The sequence below is a fragment of the Rhineura floridana genome, chromosome 6 (assembly GCF_030035675.1).
Source record: "Rhineura floridana isolate rRhiFlo1 chromosome 6, rRhiFlo1.hap2, whole genome shotgun sequence".
NCBI lineage: Eukaryota > Metazoa > Chordata > Lepidosauria > Squamata > Rhineuridae > Rhineura > Rhineura floridana.
In genome coordinates this window covers 36767755-36792303 of record NC_084485.1, presented here as the reverse complement: position 1 = coordinate 36792303, position 24549 = coordinate 36767755, and the positions used below count along the sequence as shown (strand labels likewise).

The following is a 24549-nucleotide window of genomic DNA, read 5'->3' as shown; positions in this document are numbered from 1 at the left end:
AGCAGCAGATCTCCACCTTGTCAGAGATGTGGCTCCATTAGGAGCCTGCCGGCACTGCCAAGGATCCACTTGGGACGGTCAGCCTGGCGGATGGAGGGCCAGCAGAAGCCCTGAAAATGAGGTGTTCCAGAGGTGTGGGGGGGGATCTTGGGGGGGGGGACGACTTACGTGAGATCCTCCTCACGTTCAAAGCCCTCCCTGGGTCCCAATCCCCCTTCAAATTCCACCAGCCAAAAGGCTGGCACAGTAAAAATAACAATTAAAATTCCATTTGAGGCTATGGAGAGCGCTTACTCCCTGGGAGGCCTGTTTGTTGGTGCTGGCGCTTCCTGCGAGGTCATGTGCACAGCTCCTGATGGAGCCCCCAATCAGCCAGGCTGGCAGCTCCCAAGTGGGAGGACGATCCTGCAGAGCTTTCCAGTGACTACTCCTCTGCCGGCTCCCCCTCTGCCGGCTCCCCCTCTGCCGGCTCCCCCTCTGCCGGCTCCCCCTCTGCCGGCTCCCCCTCTGCTGGCCTCCTGGCAGTTGGATTCCTCTGCCCCTTACTGTAGTCTTACTAAATATATATTGCCTTTCTGCCAAGGCACTGAAGGCAGTTTTAAATTTTTAAATACCAAAACCCAAATAAATTATATCAAATGTAAAGTTGGCCTGGGGAGCTTGGGGGGGGGGAGGGGCCAGGAATTGGAGCAGCCCTCCCTTACTCTCTTCTTCCTTCTCACGGGGCAGATGGTGTCCATTGGCCCTGTGGAATGAGGAGACAGTCTGACTGGAGCAGGCTCTGATGTTGTCTCTGCCTGCCTCTCTCACTCTCATCTTCTCATTTTATCAGTCATCACTGTCACGGATTATCAGTACCTTGGCACAGTCATTAACCAAAATGGAGATTATAAAGAAATCAGAAGAAGGTTAGGACTGGAGAGGGCAGCTATGAGAGAACTAGAAAATGCAAAGATGTATCACTGAACACTAAAGTTAGGATCATTCAGACCATGGTATTCCCAATCTCTGTGTATGGATGTGAAGGCTGGACAGTGAAAAAAGCGAACAAGAGAAAAATCAACTCATTTGAAATGTGGTGTTGGAGGAGAGCTTTGCATATACCATGGACCGTGAAAAAGACAAATCATTGGGTGTTAGAACAAATTAAACCAGAACTATTACTAGAAGCTAAAATGATGAAACTGAGGTTATCATACTTTGGACACATCATGAGAAGACATGATTCACTAGAAAATACAGTAATTCTGGGAAAAACAGAAGGAGTAGAAAAAGTGGAAGGCCACGAGATGGACTGATTTCATAAAGGAAGCCACAGACCTGAACTTACAAGATCTGAAGAGGGTGGTTCACAACCAATGCTATTGGAGGTCACTGATTCATAGGGTCGTCATAAGTCGTGATCTACTTGAAGGCACATTTATTTATTTGATTTATATCCTGCCCTTCCTCCCAGCAGGAGCCCAAGGCGGCAAACAGAAATGCTAAAAACACTTTAAAACATCATAAAAAGACCTTAAAATACATTAAAACAAAACAACGTTAAAAACATTTTTTTAAAAAGGTTTAAAAACTTTTTTTTAAAAGGTTTAAAAACATATTATTAAAGAAAACATTAAAAGCAATTCTAACAGACGCAGACTGGGATAGGTCTCAACTTAAAAGGCTTGTTGAAAGAGGAAAGTCTTCAGAAGGCACCAAAAAGATAGCAGAGATGGCTCCTGTCTAATATTTAAGGGGAGGGAATTCCACAGGGTAGGTGCCACACATAACAATAAACGTGCTACCTACACACTGCTAAGAGCTTTTTGACTGAAAGTCTGGCCTCAGTTAGGCATAAATCATAGAAAAATTGTGGCCATGAGGATCTGGAGAGAGGCTGTGTCCTATGTCCCTGTGACCCTAATACTTATTTGCCTGTTCATTTTTCTGCCACAGCCATCCGCCCAGAAGGGAAGAACAGCCGCATGTTTGTCTTCTCCATCAGCATGGCTTCCCTCTCACGGTTGTCCCTGGATGTGGCAGCTGATACGCATGAAGATCTGTTGGACTGGGTGAAGAAAATCCGTGAAGCAGCCCAGACTGCTGATGCCAGGGTAAGAGATGCTCTCTCTTAAAACTTGGTAATTCCTAGAGGCAAAAGTTGAGGAACCCACCATAAAGATAATTTTGGTTACAGTGTAAAGTGTGTAGAAATTTCTTTTCCCTGAGAGTTGAACTTGGAAGGGCAAACTCTATGGTGTCAATAGAGTTGAGCATAAGGATGTGCTAGAATTCCTCCCAATTCAGATTTGGTATAGAATTTTCCACTAATGTATTTATTCTCAATTGTTGAGGATTGGGTTTTAATGTAGTGCATTTCTGTGGCCATTTTCCAAACCGGACTCTTTTAAAAAACAAACAAACCAGGATTGGTAAAGCAGCAGCTAACGGATACAGAACAAAGTCAAATCGATGCCAGCCTGTTAGGTTGATGGAATGCTTTCGAATCAGCACTGTTCAACGGATCTCATTCGTAGTTGGACATAGCATGAATCATGTGGGGCGAAAACCTTGTCAGAACAGGGCTGTTGTCCCGATGTTAGGACCAAACGACACGTTTAACAAACATAGCTCTAGGGACCCTGCCTACTGCTTTCCTTTTCTGAAGCAGCAGGAGACAAGGCGGGGTTTCAGGGGTGAAGCAGCAAACAGAGAGATGTTTAATCCAGCCCCTTCAAAGCTACGTTTATTCCAGCTGAGGTTTTATTTTATTTTATGTATTTTAAAACTTTACAGACTCCTTTTCAAACACAAGCCAGCGGAATGAGTTTGTCATGTCAAATGGAGAAAAGATGTTTGAAGGGGAGGAGGTGCTGGGGGCGAAGCAGCAGAGGAGAAAGGCTTTGGCATCTCCCTTGCTTGCCATTTCAGACCTACAAATTCCACCCACGCCTGCTTAGCAGCAGAGAAGCAACAGCCCAGGGTCCCCAGCCCTCGTGTTTGCTGCTGAACATGTAGTTCAGGGCTTAGACTGGCTTCCACCAATTTCCAGCTTGCCAGGATGTGAAAACTGCCTTAAACCATGTGTATTTCCCATGATGAACTATATTCAGGGGCTGTGTTTTAGGGATGTTTATGGAACCAACCTCTCCTGAATTCCCAGATTTTGAGATTCTGCTGTACTAGATACATTATGAAATCACTGAAGTATGTTGTTCTGCCAAAGATATAGTTCCTCAGTTTTGCAGTCTGGTGAGGGGGGATTCTTACTCACTTTTCTGACTCTTTTTCACTTAAACATACATCAAAAGTATTTTTCTTTTAAAAAAATGAAAATAAATCCCCCAGCATCCAAAATAATTTATTCATTTAAATAAACACACACTTTAAAAATCAGAGATTGTATATGTATAACCCACCCACCCCCAACTTCCATAAGAATGCTAACAGTAGAGGGTTAGGGAAAATCTTTTGCAATGTCACGTCCAGGCTTTTTAACGGAATTCAACAGAACAAAATCCAAGGATTATAAGTATGTCAGAACAATAACAGAGCAGAATTGAGAGATTTTGTTCATCCTGTTTAGTATCCCTGACAGTGGTTGGTCTCTTGCTGTCTTTGTCAACTAAATACTTGTAAAAAAAATGAACATACTTCAAACCACAGTTAAGTCCACTGGTCTACTCTCCCAATTTCTGATCGCTGAACATTGATACTGCAAGTTTGTTCCTGAGCCAGTGCTTCCTGTCCGTATCACCTGTGGTCTTTTATTCTTTGGCAGCTCTCAGAAGGCAAGATGATGGAGAGGAGGAAGAAGATAGCACTGGAGCTTTCTGAGCTAGTCATCTACTGTCGTCCCGTCCCCTTTGATGAAGAAAGTACGTGTAGATTCCATTTGGCAAATATTACAAATACTGTACAATGACCCATTGCATGGCTAAAGGTGATTACCTAAGACCTGGCATTAGTTCAGTCTTGTGATGTAGACGTTAATTGAATCAGAAGGCTTGGATCATTGCACCAGCCTGTCTTCCTATCCAAATGGCAGGTGCGATTGCTAAATCTCACACTCGTAGGTGATTTTACAAGTTGTATGGTGAAAAAGTAAAGGTGTCCCCGCACTTATAGTGCGAGTCGTTTCTGACTCTTAGGGTGACGTCTTGCGACGTTTGCTAGGCAGACCGTATATATGGGGTGGGATTGCAAGGTCCTTCCCCAGAAGTTGTATGGTAACCATAAGAAAAACACGCAGGTAGTTGCAATATAGTATTTATTTTCTGTATTGGTACAATTTGTACCATTTGTAATCATAGCAAAGTTAAATTTAAATTCAGTATCTTTGGATATACAATATAGTCATGATCCTGGTTTATCTAATTCACAACTTGACTTTTAAAAAATAACCCCATTGAAAAAACAGCGGAGGTGTGTGTGTGTATGTCTATCTATTACATAAGTTCATTCAAATCTCCTCATAGAGAGGAATCCCTCAGTCACACTCACTCCTGCACTGGCCATGAATTTGGGGGCAGTGAGAAGAGGGAGTGGCTTGGAGATGGGCCTAGCCAGTGACCTGGAAATGTGGTGAAACATTTGCAACACATATCCTGTACGTGTAGGTTTCCAGGGGGGTGCCCGCATTACTCTCTTGCAGCAAAAATAATCGAAGAGTCTTGTGGCACCTTAAATAATAATGATTTTATTATGGCATAAGCTTTTGTGGACTCAGGCCTACTTTGTCAGATGCAGGAAGTGAAATCTTAGTTGGCAGGTCTATGAAGGAAGAAACTGTAAGGAGGGAGCAGCAATAAAATACAAAAATTACAGTCAGTAATAATTAGTGGCCAAACACATTTTGCATGTTTTACAGTAGCATATTGGTATTAATTACCAAGCTTATTATATTGATACCTACAGTGGTGCAGGGAACCATTTAAAAGAAACAGTTATGCATAGTACAGGCATCCTGGTATTGATAAGCTCATTAACACATGTAGCGTAATAAAAATCTTTTAACTCAATTTAACCCACAGAGTGGTGGCTTTGAACTTCCTGATGATGTATGTACAAATTCAGTGAAAACGTAAACTCATGTTGACTTCAACACATAGATGTGAAAACTGGCCCTGGATTTCTGAAGTTGACCAATTTGTAAAAATGACAGAAGATTATAATATATACCCTGTGGAACTAATGGGCAGTCTCTCTTGCTACTGTTCTGACCCTCTTCTATATTACGGCAGGATCATTCTGACCAAAGGCTGCCCTATATCATTGTCTGTCCCATTTTCCATACAGAGATTGGCACAGATAGGGCTTGTTACCGAGACATGTCCTCCTTTCCTGAAACCAAGGCAGAGAAGTATGTCAACAAGATCAAAGGCAAGAAGTTTCTGCAGTACAACCGGCTACAGCTTTCCCGCATCTATCCAAAAGGACAGCGTCTTGACTCCTCCAACTATGACCCCCTGCCTATGTGGATCTGTGGCAGCCAATTGGTGGCACTGAACTTCCAGACACCAGGTGAAACCCACTTTTCAGTGGGCTGTTACATTACTATAATAGTAACTTGCAGTGAACAAAGCTTAGGACAGGGGTAACTATCATGGTGCCTGCCAGATGTTGTTGGACCACAACCTCATCCCTAACCATTGGCCATGCTGGCTGGGGCTGATGGGAGTTGTGCCCTCCAGACATGGGACTGAAACAGCCTTGGTCGCTGTGGTGGATGATATGAGGAGGGCATTAGATAGGGGTGAATACACCTTCCTTGTCCTCCTGGACCTCTCGGCGACTTTTGATACCGTTGACCATGGTATCCTGTTGGATCGTCTGGAGGGATTGGGTATAAAGGGCACCGTTTTACGGTGGTTCCGCTCCTTTCTCTCCAATAGACACCAACGGGTAGCATTGGGGGATGAGGTCTCTGACCCTTGGCCTCTCACTTGTGGAGTGCCACAGGGCTCTATCCTCTCCCCCATGCTATTCAATATCTATGTAAAGCCGCTGGGGGCTATCATCAGGAGATTTGGGCTGCAGTGTCACCAACATGCAGATGACACTCAGCTCTATCTCTCGTTCAAGTCCTCACCAGAGTTGGCTGTGAAGACCATGTCCAATTGCCTGGAATCCATGAGTGGTTGGATGGGAAGAAACAGACTGAGGCTAAAGCCTGACAAGACTGAGGTGCTACTGGTGGGAGACAAGGCAAGGTTAGGTGTTATATACCTGGTATTCAATGGGGTAAGATTGCCCCTAAAAGACCAGGTTCGCAGCCTTGGGGTCATTCTTGACTCCCAGCTGTCCATGGAGGCTCAAATTTCTGCGGTGAGCTGGGCAGCTTGGTATCAATTACATCTTATACGAAGGCTGCGACCTTACCTTCCTTTTCATCTGCTCCCGCCGGTGGTACATGCCTTGGTCTCCTCTCGCTTGGATTACTGTAATGCGCTCTACGTGGGGTTACCCTTGAAAATGGTCCGGAAACTGCAACTAATACAGAATGCGGCGGCACGTTTAATTAAGAACAGCCATCGCTATGATCACATCACCCCAGTGTTGGTAGATCTACACTGGCTGCCAGTTGCTTACCAGGCCCAATTCAAGGTGTTGGTGATGACCTTTAAATCCCTATACGGTCTCGGCCCAGTTTATCTGAAGGAGCGCCTCCAGTATCACCAATTATGCCGCCAAACAAGATCAGCCATACAGGGCCTTCTCTCAGTTCCATCAGCTAAATCAGCTCGGCTGGTGAGGACTAGAGAGAGGGCATTTTCGGTGGCAGCCCCCACTCTCTGGAACTCCCTCCCATTCGATCTTCGTCATGCCCCTTCCCTGAATGTTTTCCGCTGGGCCTTTAAGACCTGGCTCTTCAGGCAGGCCTATGGGATTTCTGTGGCGAGTTAGTTTTGCTGCTGCTGTTAATTATAGTTCTTGGTTTTAACCTATTAATTATTGTGTTTAATTATTGTTATATTGTATTTTATTAATGGATTGTACGTCGCCTAGAGTGGCCGTTTTTTGGCCAGATAGGCAACTCAGAAATAAAATTTTATTATTATTTTTTATTATTGTGGACTACAAGGCTGGCTTTGGGCATGTCTACACTACAGGAAGATGCTATAGCTTTTACAAGGTGTGGTGTTCAACTGATTGCGTTGTTATGCGACAATTGGCAACAGCTCTTTTTTGTGCTTGCTTATAATTGGAAATTGAGCCATGTTTTCTTCTTTAAGCTTTATAGTTTTTTATGATTTGTGCAGCTGAGCAATTTTTTAAAAAGATATACACAGCTCTGTGACTTAGTAAGAATACAATCTGCTTCTGAGGGTGGGGAATCCCGCTTATGATTCCAAAAGAGTTTAGCAGAACAGTTTTTCCTTTACTAGGATTATGCAGGGAGAATGAATGTGTCAGGGTAGGTAGGATGTTCACTCAGAGCTGATTCATGTGACACTAAAACATGGGCAACCAACATGGTATCCTCCAGATGTTGTTGGACTACAACTCCCATCATTCCTGACCATTGGCCATGCAGGCTAGACGAGATGGGAGTTGTAATCCAGCAACATTTAGAGGGCCCTATATTGGCTGCCCCTGCTTTAAAATATGTGGAAATAGACATGTAGGTTGAGTCCCAAAGTATTAAGTAATTGTCTCATCGTTTGGGCACAAGTATTGATGGCAACGGGCTTTTTCATTGGTGACAGATGTTTTACTATGCTGTTGCAAAGACTTCCAGTACCATTAGTGGTATGATTAAATGTCTTTGCATGCTGAAAAACTGCACACTGGTGCACAGGGAATGGTATTACAGAGTTTTGTGAACTGGCCAGTTGGCTTGGCACTGACTTTTGCTAAGGGACTAGTTTGAACATGGTGTTATTTTCCTGAATTGTACTCCACAGTACTGGAATTGTTCCTCATCAAAATCCTTGTGGTTTTGCAGATAAGCCAATGCAGATGAATCAGGCTCTGTTCGTGGCTGGTGGCCGAAGTGGCTTCATGTTGCAACCAACCAACATGCGGGATGACCTCTTTGATCCCTTTGACAAGAGCACTCTGCGTGGGGTTGAGCTGTTTTCTATCTCCATAGAGGTTTGTCCTTTGTGTGCGTCTCAGTGCCTGTTGTTATAAAATTGTAGATCAGTGTACTTTCGGACACCACAAAATCAGCTCACTGAGATCATAGCCACATGTGAACAGGGTGGTGATCAATAACCCAAAGTCATTTCTGCTTAGTAATATAGCCTGATCATATAGAGCAGGTCCGAGTTTATCACAAAATGGATCCTTTTGGTTATATCTCCAACTTGGTCAAGAGAAAACTGCTCTTTTGGCTAGGATTGTCTCCCTTGGACTGACGGTAAGAAGTCTCAATGAGATCTCACTTGAACTTTTGAATTGCAAAGTAAGCTTTATGGCTTTATCAGGTTTATGAAGGTAGGAGTAAAGTGGGGAGCACTTTGCGGGCAGAGCACATTTGTGTGTGTGCATAAGGTCCCAGATCTCTGCATCTCTGTTTAAAGGATTCTGCACTGCATATCTGGGGAGGACATTCTACCTTACACTTTGAGGACCGCTGCCAGCCATAGTAGATAGCACTGTGCAAGACAGACAGATGGTCTGACTCCTCATAAAGCAGCTCAATATGACTATATACTATAGAGTTGGGGAACTGCTGTTCTGGAGGCCAAATTCTGCCCTCCATGTTTCTTTAAATGCTTGTTGGGATTCTGATCAGGCCATGCCCCCTCTCTAGACAACACCTCTCACTGGCCCTCCCCAAGTAGATTTGCATGTTTTTGAACTGCAGTGATGACTGTTGTTTGCCTGGATGGAGAGAGATGTGCTTGGAAGTGTGCATAGAAACCTCTGGCCTAGAGATGTGAAAGGCCAGGGGGAAAAGGGACATTCAGACCCCTCTCCTGTTTTTTCTGAACCCCTCGCTATGGAAAAAACAGGTGTGTGTGTGGGGTTTCCAGACCTTCACTTCTCTATGCTGGCCACACCCACTTTGTTTCTGGCCCTGCCCATTACTGGCATGCAGCCCGAGGAAAGTTGCCCACAAGAGAATGCAGTCCTTGGCTGGAAAAGTTGTCCCACCCTTCATTTGTCATACAAATACCATGTACTAGAATGTCATGTAAGCTAAGGCTCTGCTCTCTTATCACACAAATTACCCAATGTTGAGTGGAGATGGTTTTGTCTCAGCTGAAATAATACTTGGGCCTTCTTGGATCCGTGTGTTGAGTAACCCTAGAGCCATTCAGCCAAGAATTCAGTAGCACAGATCTGCTTGAAATAGATGACAATTGAGAGCAGAGACCCACCAGAATTGCTGGGGGGGGGATTTCTCTGGGGAAGAAAATTGGCAAAATACAACCTTTTGCCACCCATAGGTGGCACCCTCCACTTAGAAATCCCATTTTTTCTGTATTTAGCTGGGGCTCAATTTACTCATATTAAAGCATTGGTGCAAATCTTGCTCCATAATGTAAGTGAAGTGCAAACCCTGGGAGCAGAGAGTAGGGAAGCATCCTGGCATGCACAACCATCATTCTACTTTTATATAAGATGCTGAAAAGTGCTTATAAGAAGCCCCATTGAATTTACTTGAGCTTGCTTCCAAGTAAAAATGCAAAGATATTGCATTGCAAGTCTCACTGAAGCCACTCAAACAAATCAACCATAAGTAAATTACGTTCCATGCTTTCAATGGGCTCAGTGCCCAATTAAAGTTGATCATGTCTGAGTTCCAGGCAACAGGACATAGTATTGGGGCCAATGATTTTAGGCACTTTCATAAGAGACCAGATATGTATGTGCAAAAAGAAAAAACAGTTACATTCATACAGCTGCTCTTACATTTTACCCGGCATTTCTGCTTTTTTTAATCTTACCAATCCCTTTTACCAGCTTCTCCTGGTATGCTAGCTACAGCCATAGCTGGATCAAGATAGTATGACCACTGTAGTTCATACATTGGTAACCTAGAGACTGGATTACTGCAATGTGCTCTATGTACGGCTGCCCTTGGACCTGGTCCATAAGCTTCAGCTGGTGCACTGGCTGCCCATATCCAGGTTCAAGGTTCTTGTGTTGATATATAAAGCCCTAAACAACTTGGGTCCAGGATACCTTCAGGACAACCTGAGCCCTTATATCCCAGTCTAATCACTGAGATCATCCGGAGGAGTGCTTTTACTTGTCCCCTGTGTTACAGAGACCTGACTGGCCTCAGCTAGATGTTGGGCATTTAGTGTCTCGTTCCCATGCTATGGAACACTTCTACCAGCAGGGATTTGGCAGGCATCCTTGCGTTTGACTTTGAAGACTTTTTAAAAATGCTGACAAACCTAAGTTGCTTAAAACTTAAGTTGCTTAAAAAAAAAACTTTTTAGTAGGCAGTCATTTTCATTATTTTTTTGGTATTGTTTTCAAAGGTTTTTATCTTGTACACTTCTGTGATGTTTTGCAAGTATGTGGTATATAAATACTTAAACAAATAAATAAATAAAGTCAGGGCCTGTACAGACTTCAGTTCTGTACCCAGTATGTACTGGGGATCAGATGAAATGCCCTTGAGGTTGCCTCTGCAATACTTTTGCATTGTATGGACCTGTCAGCTACATGCTAGCTGCCAACAAACACATTGAACCTCATTAGAGTAAGCCATCCACATAACACTTGTAATTTAAACAGAAGACAGAGGCCTAGAACCATTTTGTTGTTGTTCTGAAAAGTCATCTGCACTGGAGTTCTCTCAATAGATAGGAATCAGCCTGTGGGACTGTACATATCCATTCAGCAAGGTATGCTGGGAAACCTATGCAAAGTAATGGTGCAACTTCGTCTTTCTTACCTGCCCTCCATAGGTCCTTGGGGCACGGCATCTTCCTAAAAATGGAAGGGGAATTGTTTGCCCATTTGTAGAGGTTGAGGTATCTGGAGCTGAATATGATAGTGCAAAGCAGAAGACCGAGATGGTGGGTGAGTATCTGGATCTACTACTCAGAATTCAGATAGCCTGCAAAACCTGGCAATGTTGTTTGGAAGTCCTAGTTAAGAACAGCGCCTCAAAACATTCATCACCCTGTTGTCACTTCTATGAGCCAATTTCCTTCTTATCACCAAATGTATATGTGTACTTGGTGCCCTGATATTTGGGGTCTCTTCCTGTTGCACTCCTAGCCCTGGCCTCTGTGTTGCTTTTCTGATGTCTTCAGGTCAATGAGTGAAGATGAGGTTTTTAAAGGTTCATTGGAACACTGGCCAGTTTCTAGCATCCTGTGGGGTCTTTAAGGTGGCAAGGAGTATCTCCTGTTCATTGAACATACAAGCATGCTAAGCAAAAGAGGGGCCGCTTTCTATTTTGGTGCAAAAATGGAAGCTACAAGCCCTTGCAAAAATAAGCCTGGAGAGTAGCAGATTGCTTGATATACATGAGATTACTAAAATGGCTGGAACAGAAATAGAGATGTGGAGTTGATAAAATGGTATCTTCAGTTGGGCCAAACAAGTAGATTAAAATCGATGCAGACTTTTGGGGTACACTGCAAACCTTCACAAGTTTTCAGAAAGCAAAGCACCTTGCATGCTTTGTCTGTCATTTAGCTCTCCGTGTTAGCAAGCATAACTATTACAGTTGCATATAACTAAGGTGAGTTTTAGTCTTTTCCCTCATTTGACTAGGTTTTCAAACCCAGCCTTCATTCAGTAAACCTTTTATGCCCATCCAATGAGTGCAAAAGGTTTCAGTCTCATGGCAAGTTTCAGTAAGTAAGTAATACTTCTGCCTGGAGCTCAGTTGATGCATCAGTTGAGGTCTGCCATGGGGTAGTTTCCTTCTTCTTCTTGCCTCTTTGCCTTTAGGCTCCATGCCATGCTTTTGCTAGCACTAATAAGATTAGATAGAACAAGAGTCTAGATATCTGCAGGGACAATACAATGCAATAAATAGCATGAACAGAATTTTTCCTGGAACAGAGTAAGTTTCCTATTTGGAAACAGCCAACTAGTGAAAGGATATATGTAAGTTAAAAAACAATGCAAGGAAATCGGAAATACTTTAAAATGACAGCGTATGTACCATCTCACAGCATTGCATCAATCAAAAGCCCATGTTAAAAAGCTATGTCTTGACCTGGTGCATAAATGACAAAAGCATGTGCACTAGATGCATTTTAAGGGTCAGGAGCTGGGATACCACTGTGGAGAAGAATTTTCTGTTATGTTTTTTGCTGTTTTTAGAAGTTTTCTGTTTTTAAATGCCATGTAAACTTTTATTACCTTACATTTAGGGTTTACTTCTTAATTGTGCTCTGTGCCCTATGGGTTTCCTCTCTGCTCATCCATGCTGTCTTAGGCCACCTTACTGTGTATGAAGGCTTGCTTCCCAAATAATTTGCAGTTATGTTGTGATCTCTTTACAAGAAGATTTGGGTCTGTGAGGCCTGGAAATAAGCAGTGTGGTGGTACTGAAAAGGTTTTAGGCTCTGTAAAAGTACATTAAAGAACTGAAATAGTATATCTGGAGGTTAAGGAATCTGCATCCCAAGTTTTTCACATATACCCATTTTTGTTTTAATGTGTGCTGGTTCTGCAGACAAGCTTAGCTGCTAACTGGTTTTCTTTTAGGCCAGAGGTGGGTATTTCCGGCTGATGATTCTAAAATGTTAATTGCACCTTTCTGAGAGAAGTTTTGCTAATCCAGCACTTGCACAACCTTTCAAGAATTAGACAGCACACATTGTTAAAGAACTCTGTTAACAAACTGGTATGAATTGGCCTACTCATCAATAAGGAACTAGTTTGTACAGCCCTGGCCAGTTGTTAGAGCAGCTTGACCTATGTGAATGAAGAAATAAGTGGTCTGCGAGATTGCTGTGTCCTAATAAGATGGGAAAGGGTCCAAGATCATCATCTTAGGGCGAGGGGAATAGCAGGTGTACTATAACAGTAATTGCAGCAGCAAATATCCAAACAGGCATGTTTGCAGCTATTAAGTTTGAGAGCCAGTCTGGTTGAATTGGATTTGGAGCTGAATGGGCTGACTTTGGATCCCTGCTCAGCCATGAACCCAGCTAAATGGACTTGGACAGGTTACAGTTTGTCATGTGATAGGTAGGGCAAAGTCTCATTATGGGAAGCAGTTTAAGGGGTGACAAATTTTGAACAGGTGTCTGAAAAGTGTGCACCCTTTGGTGTGTCTATCCATGATGTGCATCACCTGCTCTTCTGTGATATTTGGTGCCACACATGCATGGAGACACTCCTCTTAGCGACAGCACCCCCATCCCAGGCAAGCAGGTAGGTGCTTGCTGCAATGGAACAGCTGTGAGAGTCTAGCAGACGGTTGACTAAGGATTAGGGATGCATAAACAACCCCACATTCAGCTCAAAAATGATGCATTTTTCTTTTGGCTTGCAAAGGCTAGAGCACCTTCAAGTACTTGCAAAGGAAAGGGGCTTTTGTGAATTCTTGAAATGAAGGCTCATAAAAACAAAATCACTCCCCCAAACTAAAGGGCTGCTCTGGGAGAGAAACTACACACTCTATGAGGGAGAGCCTACAGGGTGAGAGTCCCCTGCGTTGAGTGGACTGTGGCCTCCCAGCAGCAATTTTCCCAGGAGACACCCTTCAAATCACACCCTATGCAGACCAATGGAGAAGGCTGCTGTTGCCTCCAAGCATCATTTTTAAATAACCTTTATGTAAACTAATGGGCTGGTCTTCTGCATGACTCGAAGGACTGCACCCTGGCTGTAGAATGCAAGCAGCATCAAGGCAGGGGCCTTGCTCCAGGTGGGCAGTGGCTGTCTTGAATTCTGCCTGCAACAATTTGAGCAGGAGTATCATCAAGTACCCCTGCTTTAAATTCTCATTCCATTCCTCCTAAGCATTGAGTTCACCAACTTTAAATTGGGAAGACTAATAAATAAATGAGAAGAACCATTTAAAAGCAGTGCTGTGGAAGTTAATTTCCAAAGAGTAGTTCTATTATCAGTTGCAGATAAAGGAGTCCTGTGGCACCATAAAGACTTAACAGTTTTACTGTGGATTAAGCAAACTGTTAAAAGCATTGTATGACTTTTAGAGAGCCAGTGTGGCGTAGTGGTTAGAATGTTGGACTATGACCTGGGGGACCAGGGTTCAAATCCCCACCCAGCCATGAAGCTCACTGGGTGACCTTGGGCCAGTCACTTCCTCTCAGCCTCAGAGGAAGGCAATGGTAAACCCCTCTGAATACTGCTTACCATGAAAACCCTATTCATACGGTCGCCGTAAGTCAGAATTGACTTGAAGGCAGTCTATTTCCATTTTCCATGACTTTCTTTAAACACACACACACACACACACACACACAAATGATAGACAATATTTTTTGTTTAATATAGTGGACAATGGCCTGAATCCTGCCTGGCCCCAGAAGTCGTTTCACTTCCATATCAGTAACCCTGAATTTGCCTTCTTACGCTTTGTGGTGTATGAAGAGGATATGTTCAGCGACCAGAACTTCTTAGCTCAAGCTACATTCCTGGTTAAAGGCCTGAAGACAGGTATGTGGTTGAGAGGTGTTCCATCCTCGAAGCTTAGTTCGGTAGGGATATTGCTCCTGCTGGTAAGATTAGTAGGAGTATAGATATCAATACGGATGTTACAATGCAATAAATGAAAAAGTTGCTTTGTAATAAATCACAACAACCGCTGCCTTTAATTGGGTGAAAAAGAGTAAAGCTATAATCCTAACTCATCACTGAATTCAATAGGACACTTCTGAATAGACATGGTTAGGATTGTGCTGTGAGCCACTAGTCAGGGTTGTCGATTAAAACTTAAAAAGAACTGCAATATTTATTAAAGGCTCAGTAATCCAAGGAACCTGGATCACACTAGTGGGCTGAAGAGCTCAACCTTCTCTTTCCCCTTAAATTTCCCCACATCCTCTTTTCCTGTAGATCTCTGGCTCTTACCTGTTGCCCCCAATATTCCATAAGCTCCATTATTTTTCCTTCTATATCTGTGAGTCAGTTTTCAAGTCATGGTAATCCACAGTTAATAGTGTACATGAATGCACCTAAGAGGTCGCTTTTGCTCCTCCCTGCTCATGCTGAGAGGAAACAAACCACAATCCCTGCCTTTGCGTTATGTCCATATTGAGGCTCGTGGTTTGTTTTAACTCCAACAAACCATTAATCAGTGGCCAAAATTTGTTCTTCATTTACTGATTGTGGTTTGTTGAAGCAAAACAAACATGAAGCCAAGGTTAGCAGTTTGTTTCTTCTGTGCATGAGGAACAAAAGAACCCTCTTATGTGCAATCACAGTAAACCACTAACTGTGGTTTCAGTGATGTGTTAATGGGGCCAGTGTAGCTATGTGACTCCAATTAGTTGGCTCCCATCATAACTCCTTTCATTATGTTTTAGGATACCGAGCTGTGCCTTTGAAGAACAACTACAGTGAGGACCTGGAATTGGCTGCCTTGCTGGTGAAGATAGATATCATCCCTGGTAAAGTAAGTCTTAACTATTCTTAGTTACTCTTCTTCTTCTTACTTACTTCTTAACTGACTCTCAACTATTGATGTGGCTTGTGCAGCATACTACAAAAGACTCCCTGAGTTGAAGGACTAGGAGGTCCTTCAAGATTGAAAAAGCTGAATATGTGGCAATTGTCTTGTCATGGTTCCATCAGGGCAGGTCATGTAAAACAACAACAGCCTGCCATGCACCTAGCAAGAGATTGGGTGAATTAGCCTGGATTCAACCAGTGGTGGTTAAGATCAGAAAAGTGAAATTACAGGTGCACTATTATGGTGTTGCACCTTCTTTGAGAACCTTACATCTTTGTACTTCCTGCTGTTTGATTAGGGCATGTTGCTGGTATATTTTCTGTTTTGATACAATGAATGAATATGAATGAATGAATGAATGAATTTTATTATTACAGCCAAAGGCCAATACAAAATCATCACACAATGTTTAAAACCATTATTAAGACAAACTAAAATAGACATTCCAATGCCGGGTCTCTCATGTAGACATTTGAGTTATCATTGTTCTACGAGTTGTGATAGCCATGGCACAGAATCTAGCAACAATATATGTGATTTGTGGGTAGTGATCTTGCAGCAAAAATTTCATATAAAATAGAGGATCACGACCAGGAAACATTTGGACGATAGGAGTGATGCTAAAAGAACGAATGTTTTGATAAAAAGTACAATATAAGAGCACATGCGTTATAGTCTCGACTTCTCCGATCCCACACGGGCACAGCCTAGCTGCGCGTGGGACTCCACGAAATCTGCCCTCGAGGAGAGCTGACAGCATTACGTTGAATCTTGCCATAGTAAAGGCTTTCCTGTATCTAACAATGGAAAGGTTACTGAGATATTGGGCTGGTATGAAGCGCGTGTAGGCAGTAATGAATTTGAACTTATCAGATGGTACAGTTAAATGGGTTTGCAGTTCTGTATCCATTATGCGTTGGGAGTTGGCTGACCATGCTTTAGCATACCCCAATTTTGATATTATAGGAGGTGAGAAACCTAGGGATGCTACTTGCTTAATCAAAGAATTGTGCCAAGAGGATTGAAAGGTGTCAAAAAGTACTAAAGGGGCCAGGCCTACAGGTAGGAATTGAAGTTTTAACCATAGGTTTAGCTTGAGTTTCCAAATTCTTGCTTCTATGGTAGGTAGGCCGGCTTCCATTCTTAGCATGTTGTTTGAGACACATGATGGAATCCCGAGGACAGCCCTCAGAAATTTTGTTTGTATGGTTTCAAAGGACAGTGATTTCGGAAAAGTCAAGACCTGTGAGCCATATAGCATCTGCGAGATGACCTTCGCCACAAAAACTTGGATGGAAGAAAAGATGTGTTGTCCACCCTTAGTATAAAAAAACAATAAGAGTTTTGATACAAGTTTTATCTGCTACAGAACAAATCTGGGCTACAGATTAATGGTTTGTTGGGGTCAAAATAGGGTGGCTGCTGTTTTAGGAAGAGGAGATTAAATTAGATGGCCTTTGGATATCTTTCCAGCCCTTTGTTCTAAAACTCTCTCAGTTGCTCACAACTCCACAGCTTTATAATGAAACAACTTCTTTTTGCCATTAGCAAGCATAATGATCCAAACCAAATAAGCTGCATTCAGTGCATGCCACCAAGCACTTCTGCTATTGATTGATTTAAAGAATGATAGCCGACTAAGGCAAGGAGAGCCACACTGACCGGTGTGTGTTTCAGTGGTCCTCTGTTTCAACAGGTGTGGCTGAACTGTCCCATGTTTTTTAAACCCTGCAAACTTGGCCACCTGAACTGTGACATATAAGCCTGCCTTCATTTCTGAATGAAGACATTTCCTGACACTTTTAATGTGATGATTATGATGCTTTGATTTGTTTCCCCCCTTTTAAGACCTTGGAGATTTATGAAACTTGATAGGTGTTTTTGCTTGGAAAAAACAAAGCATGGAGACAGTTGCTTAAAACATAGTCCAGTGCCTAGCTATGTCATAAAAAAAAACCCTAATCAACTTATCTATGTATTCATAAAGCTAAGAGGAAGGAATAAAATATTTGCTTGTTCATCCTTGCAGTTTTCTGTAGGCATACTAAGGATGGACAAATCAGTCTATTTCCAGTCCATGTCACTTTTGCATCCGGAAGACCGTACAGTCCTGTTCCTTCAGTATTCTGTGGTTTTTTCCCCTTCAAAAATCTGCAGGAAAACTCATATTTAAATCTATATTTAAATATTTATTTCCTTTCAAAATATTTATTTCTAAAAGTATACTTTCTTTAATGGACTTTAATACATTTTACAAAAGTTGAGTTCCACAGGTCTCCCTGCAGCAAGCCAGTATCTTTTCCATTTTTCTGAGGTTTTCCAACCACTGAGGTTGCCTATGAAGATCCTATGAATTCTTGTCTGAACTAAGTTTCCAGTCCAGATCTTTCCATAGTGGCCAACTAACTCCCTTAATTATGTTTGCATCCTAGTGTACATATAGGGAAGCCAATGCACCTGCAGAATTTCACATCAGCAAAGCTACTCCATCACCTTCCATGATGGGTAAACTTCCAGATGTGCCAAAAGGAAGGTGCATGCAAGGCCTTCCTTTCTCTCCCACTAAGGAGACTGGGACAGGTCTTGCTGGCACACAGGTTTCTTTTGTATGTGTGCCCAGGATGAGGATATTCTTGGCTTTAACAAACATATTTCTCCTTTCAATTCTGAAGCAGGAGAACGGTGAAATTAGCCCCTTTGGGGCTTCAGCTTTCCGAGAGAGGTCATCAGATTCTCCAGGTCAGCTGACAGGAAGCCGAGCCAGAGAAGGCTCCCTTGAAGCCCGATATCAGCAACCATTTGAAGACTTCCGGATGTCACAGGAGCAGTTAGCAGACCACTTCGACAATCGAGACAGAAGGCAAGTCCAGTAGAAATTTGGTGTGGTGGATATTCCAGTTAATAGACTATGTACTAAAAGTAAGGCAAGATTTCCAAGTCACTCATTGGAGAATTGTCTCTTAAGGGTGGTGGGCTTCTGTCCTCTTCAGTCTGTACTATTGGGGCCAAGGTACCTTTTATGTATTGTGGAGCTTAAAGTATTACATAGCATAAGTGATCATTGTCTTAACATATTGTTTCTCAGGAGAAGCTTAGACTTCCAACTGGGCCTCTGTATACAGGAGAAAAATTGGCATCTGACCTTTTATAAGGCTGCCATTGCAAAGAGTCTAGTAAATATTAATCCAGGTGACAAGGGTACCATCCAAACGATAAGCCCTCCCCCAATGCTGTAGGCATCCAAAATGATTGGGGGGAGGGGCTGCTTAATTCTGCAGGAATTTGAATTGAATTGAAACTTTATTTTTACCCCACCCTTTTTTCCAAACTGGAACTCAGGGCGGCTTACAAATAGAACTACATGTAGTTAAAAACATAGAAAAACATACAATTAAAATACAGTTAAACTATGCACAACCTTAAAACCGTGAAAGGCACTTAAAAATCTGAAAACAATTTAAAATAATACAAATAATAATATAAAACAAGGAATACATTGGGTAGGAGGAAATCTCATGCGTTCAACCCCCACCCACCCCAAAAGCCAGTTGCTGGCTAGTCGCATGGGAATGGTGAGGTCTGCTGCCATTACCTGCCTCGCAGGCACTGAGTAAAACTGTTGGAAGGTGTTATAGTTCTAGATAGAAATAAACCAATATATAAACAACAAAAAATAGTCCACTGTTTAGGGAATGCCCCAGGAAGCAGGGTGTGAAGCATCCTTTCCTCACCATCCTAACATCTTTTTTTTATTATTATTAATTTTTATTCAAATTTTCAAAAACAAAAAACACAAAATAAAAACAATTATACAAAAAAAATAAAATGTTGACTTCCGATTTGTCGCAGATCAACCATAGGTCTACAATATATAACAATCCTGTCTCTAAAATTATATTACAAAATCACTTTCCTCCAGTAGTTATCTTAATTAATCATCAAATCTCATAAACATTACTTTATTCTTTCCACAAAAAGTCCAAAAGAGATTTCAATTCCTTGACAGATATATCTTTCAATTTTTCTCCAAATAAACATGTCGCTTAATCCATCTGATTCAAATCTGTTAGGTCCAGTAATTTCAATAGCCATTCCTCCATTATCTATATTAATTCCATCTTCCATCTTCAATAATCCTGTTAAATCCAGTAATTTCAGTAGCCATTCTTCCATTATCAGTATCCCATAATAATCTTGTTGTCATAGCCATAATCCAAATAAACATATCGATTAATCCATCTCGTCAAATCTATTAGGTCCAATAATTTCCATAACCATTCTTCCATTATCAATATTAATTCCATCTTCCATCTTCAATAGTCCTGTTAAATCCAGTGGTTTCAGTATCCACTCATCCATTATCAGTATCTCATAATGATCTTGCTGTCATAGCCATAGTCATATAACAGGAGTCTGATGGGAATTTCCCCCATCACAAATATGTCCTTGCCATCAATTCTGAATATGTTGCTGAAATATTGTTGTAAAGTCACTTCTCTGCTCTTCTTTTTTACAAAATGCACTGGCTCATCTCTTAAGAGTTTTTCCATTGTCACATATTTGTAATTAATTCCATAGATTTTTTCTATGTCAAGCTCCATCACATCATTCCAGTCAAGAAAATTATCCAAGACGTTGATAACTTTATCACTAATATCTTCATTAGTTTCTTCAGAGACAACATTGAATTCCAAACAGTAAACTTTATTTCTAACATCCGTAAACTCCAGATCTTTTTCCAATTCCTCATTTGTTCCAGTCTCCATGGCTGGTATCTTCCCTTTAATTTTTCTTTTCTCATCTCTAATCCCATCAAAATCCTCTTTCACAGAATCCCCTATTTTTTTAAACTCCTGCATCATTTTGCTAAGTTCAATTTTCATCTCCTGTCTGCCCTGTCTCAGGGTTTGTTTCATTATCTCAATCTCACTCATTATTTTCTGAAACATAATTTCTTCCATGGTCTCAGTCACTTTCCTGGTTGTCATTCTTAAAACCACAAAAACAAAAAATTATTTCAGCCACAATTGGGTTAATGTTCAGGCTTGCAGACATCAATACATCCTGTCTTATCTCTTATATATTCAGGAAAACAAAACAAGTTTAGTTCCCAGCTTCAAACTGTTAGTGGTGTCGTGAGTAAGCAGATTCGTCAAAATGAAATAGACCAAAAAAAAAATAGTTCCAGACATAATACTCCAAAGTTCATAAATCAAATTTGTTTATTTTTTTCCCTCCTCGAAATAAAAATCCCTCTTCCGTTAATATCTTTAGAATGCACTTCCAGGCCCGCTTTTTGCAATAAAAACAAAGATAAGCTTTTTTCGATTTCTTTCCTCCTTAGTTTCGTGAGTGAAAGAGAAAATTTTTAACTCACCCAGTTCTTTATAGCTGATTCATTGACAAATCTCTTTTTGGTGCAACAATTTAAACCAAGTAAAAAAAAATGGAAAGAAGGATGCTTGCCTGTTAGTTCGTTTTTCTTTGAAGAAAAGATAAATGTGTCGCTTAATCAGCAAGAGCTTTGATGGAAGTCCATCCGGCATTCGCTGGCTGAACTTTCTCTCATAAATTAATGAAGTCCAGTCCTCCCAATAAAAACAGGCTTTGTGGTTAATCTCACGTTTCTCCCTGACCGGGAGAAAATCTTAACTAGTAAAAAAAAAAACATTCTGACTGATTAAAGCTGAAAAAGCTTCTTCTGTGACAAGAGCTTGTCTCAGAGGCAGCACAGGCAAATCACCCTTCCCGGAAGTCTCACCATCCTAACATCTGTCAGGATTCTCTGCATCTGATGAACCCTCTGCTCTTCTCTAGTTTAGTCAATGGTAAATGGAAACACAGATTCAAATTCCTTAGAGGTTTGAGTTGATAAGGTGAATAGATATCCTGCCTTGCCACCTCTCTCCCCAAGGTTAACAAAACAGCAGAAGCAAGAGTATTTGTCATCTTGTATTCTCAGATAAATGGATTAATTTGCCTGGAGCAAAGGGGGAGTGTTATTTGAGAAACAGTACAACTGGAATAAATGGAAAAGTTCCTTATGTTGGATTAAGTGATAAGAAACCAATGCATACACTGAGGGCCAGCTCTTAAGGTACATTTTCCAGCAGTGGAATTCGCTTTGGCAGTTTTAATTGGCGTGTATCTAAATGAATGCTGCATAGGAGTGAAAACTTGTTATTTATGATGTAAAGGTAACCTCATATAAGTCATGGTACTTCCCCATACAAGGTTTCAGCATCTGCACAAAGTGGAACCCCTACTGGTTGCAAGAGAGCCTTCCCCCATCGGTGCGCACATACATAGGATAGGTCGTTTGTGCATGCTTCCTATATTCCTCTTGTTTGTGCGCCGCAAGTTCCTTGAATTTTGGATCCTGAATAGCTTGCAGTGTGCTGAGTGAGAGGGGCTGGATGGGGGGATATGAGAGGCACACACAAGCCTCCCATTCTCTGGATACCCCGATGCACTGTTCCCACATGTACCAGTGGGCTGAGAGGAATAGACTACTGAGGTCTGTGGGTCTCCCTCTGTGCACAAGAGCTGCACACTTGATTGGCAAAGGTCTATGCGCAAAGTTTTCAGTGGTTTTCCCATCAAGTGGCAAAAACCAGATTGCCAAAGTATTTACTGTGCAAAGTTGTCATGGCAACAGTGCCTGATGAAAAAGCAACAGCAGGCATTAGCTGCTAACAACCCATTCACATATTGATCATTTCATAGTATAGAAGATAGGCAGTTATGAAAATATCATCTTGTGATGAAAGCTTCAAGTGAACACGGCTGTGTGTGACAATTGCAGACATCACATGGATTTATCTGAATGGGAAGGTAGAAGTGTTTTGCACAAGGATATTGTAGAATGAATGCAGTATGACTGACTGACTGACTGACTGAACTTTGGTGCCCACTCATCAAGTTCCCACAAAGGTAGAGTGTGCTAGTGTGGTAGGGCAAACAGAGTGATGGATTTGGATGAGGAAGAGTTTAAATCAGGTTTAAATCCTGACTCACAGGATGGCTGTGCCTGGTCCAATCCATGAGCTTCTTGGAGAAAGGGCAGGATAAAAAGGTGACAAAATAAGAACACTGCTCTTTTTGTAAGGAAAAGAAAATCAGCACAACTTCATGATACATGGCTGTTGAAAACATCCCTCACTGAACTTCCAGTTGTTACTTGCATTTTTGCAGTCGGCTGGAGAGCAGTATCGTTTTTAACCCCCTTTCTCCTTTGCTGCAGGGTACTGCGAAAGACACGGGTGAATGGGGATAACCGCCTGTAGCCCAACATTGCCTGCTGTTAAAGCACCCTCCAGTGCTTGTGATTCTCACGGATTGCTGTGAACTGGTTTCTATGGAAACGTCACTGCTTTGGCCTACTTTCAGGCAGCTTTTTCCAGTTTCTTTTCTGAAGGGTGTTCAAGTGGAGAAATTTTTAAAGAATCAAACTATGAATCAATGGTTTAATTGTTGTGACCATGACCTGTAAACAAACTCAGCAACAACAAAAAGACCCTCTGCACCAAACCAGAAACTTAAGTGTACTGAACGTGTATGTTTTGTTAGTACCAGAGGATGAATGCAACTATCAACACCCTTCTTCCCCATGACTGTACTTTATAGAGAGGATAATAGCCTCAGAGCTGCCCAGCAGAACCAAGAGGAACTGAACCTTTCTTATTGTTATTATTAAACTCCTTAATCACAGTGTGCACAGTATATGAGGTGATTTATATGACAGAAGGAAGTACAAGTGTTTATTATGGTATTAGAGCACAAGCCTGGTAGGACTTACCAGGCCTGGTCTCAGTGGCCATCTCAAGCTATGCAAGGCCCTCAACGCTGTCTTTGCAAAACAAAATGTCAGTATTAAGTGGAGCAGGTGTTGCATTAGCTGTGGTTTAGGTGCAAAAGACAGCCAACTAAATTCTCAAGTCACCTCTTCCTTTGGGCGACTACCTCCTTGAAAAAAGTGTGAAGCAGAATCACATAAAGACATCACTCTACTGTTCTGAAGTGATGACTGAGATACAAAGGGGGCAGCATTTTTTTGGGGGGGGGGAGGGAGAAAATACCTGAGCCAAAGTCAGCTCTGTAGGAGATAGAGCTCTTGCCACTGAAATAAAACCTTTTTATTTTTTTGCTTCCCTTTCTGTTCAGTTCTAGTAATGGGGCAAAACAACAGTTCTAGGAGGAATGTACAGCAGAAATTCCCAAGCCTAGGCTACCTGAAGAAAGGCACTGTAATTGTGGCCCATGTTTCCAAGCTAGGAAAGCTACAAGAGGCATTTTTCCCTTGCTCTGTGACTTCACTGTTGCACCTCCATATTGGGGGTGTGTGACTTCTTTATGTTGTCAAACCACTTCCCCTTTTCTGAGGAAGCTGCTGTCATTGTCTACAAAGCCAGGCCCCAGACAGAGAGCTGTCCTTGCCCTGCTGTGAGTAGGGGGTCAACATTAACAGTCATCTCCAGTTGCCACAACAGTGTGGATGTTGTGCTGCTGCCCCTCTGCCTGCTTGAGAAGTGGTACCACCCTTCCAGTGGAACTGATTATTTTGATCACCAGAAAAGGCAAGCTCCATTTACTGTGTATTAGTTGACTCTTTTAAGAGGAGCCAAGTCCTGCCTAACTCCTCCAGTTGTATGGATTCTGATCAGCTGGCTGTTGGTTGGGATGGATCAGACTGCACAATAAAGACCCTCAAGTCATTTTCTTTTGGTCTTATGTTGTATTTTGTTGGGGTTGAAGTCCTGTCTTTAGAATGCTTTGTTGAGAAAAAAAAAGGTTGTTTTCTGTCCAGTAAGTTTCCTGGCTGGGCATTCCTTCCCAGTCAAAGGGGTTGCTCTTGGTCCCAAACATTTGAAGGGAATTCAGTTACAAGGGAGCATGCTTATAAATGGAACTGTATGTGCCATTGCAATGTATGTGGCTTAATATAGTTGCCTGCTTATTATATTGTGTGGGAAAGTAGGCAGAACCTTTGC

At 42.0% G+C, this 24549-nt stretch overlaps 1 protein-coding gene across 2 annotated transcripts in view; it reads left to right on the top strand.

Annotated features, from left to right (window-relative positions):
- Positions 1-23272, top strand: part of PLCG1 (phospholipase C gamma 1) — a 134436-nt gene extending 111164 nt beyond the window's left edge. For both annotated transcript variants that reach the window (XM_061631490.1, XM_061631491.1), the window contains 9 exons: positions 1939-2096; positions 3764-3860; positions 5281-5505; positions 7931-8079; positions 10860-10974; positions 14383-14544; positions 15414-15502; positions 18232-18419; positions 22803-23272. In XM_061631490.1, the coding sequence (XP_061487474.1) occupies positions 1939-2096; positions 3764-3860; positions 5281-5505; positions 7931-8079; positions 10860-10974; positions 14383-14544; positions 15414-15502; positions 18232-18419; positions 22803-22845 (1226 nt within the window). In that variant the 3' untranslated portion in view covers positions 22846-23272. The remainder of the gene's footprint in view (positions 1-1938; positions 2097-3763; positions 3861-5280; positions 5506-7930; positions 8080-10859; positions 10975-14382; positions 14545-15413; positions 15503-18231; positions 18420-22802) is intronic.
- Positions 23273-24549: the final 1277 nt, after the last annotated feature.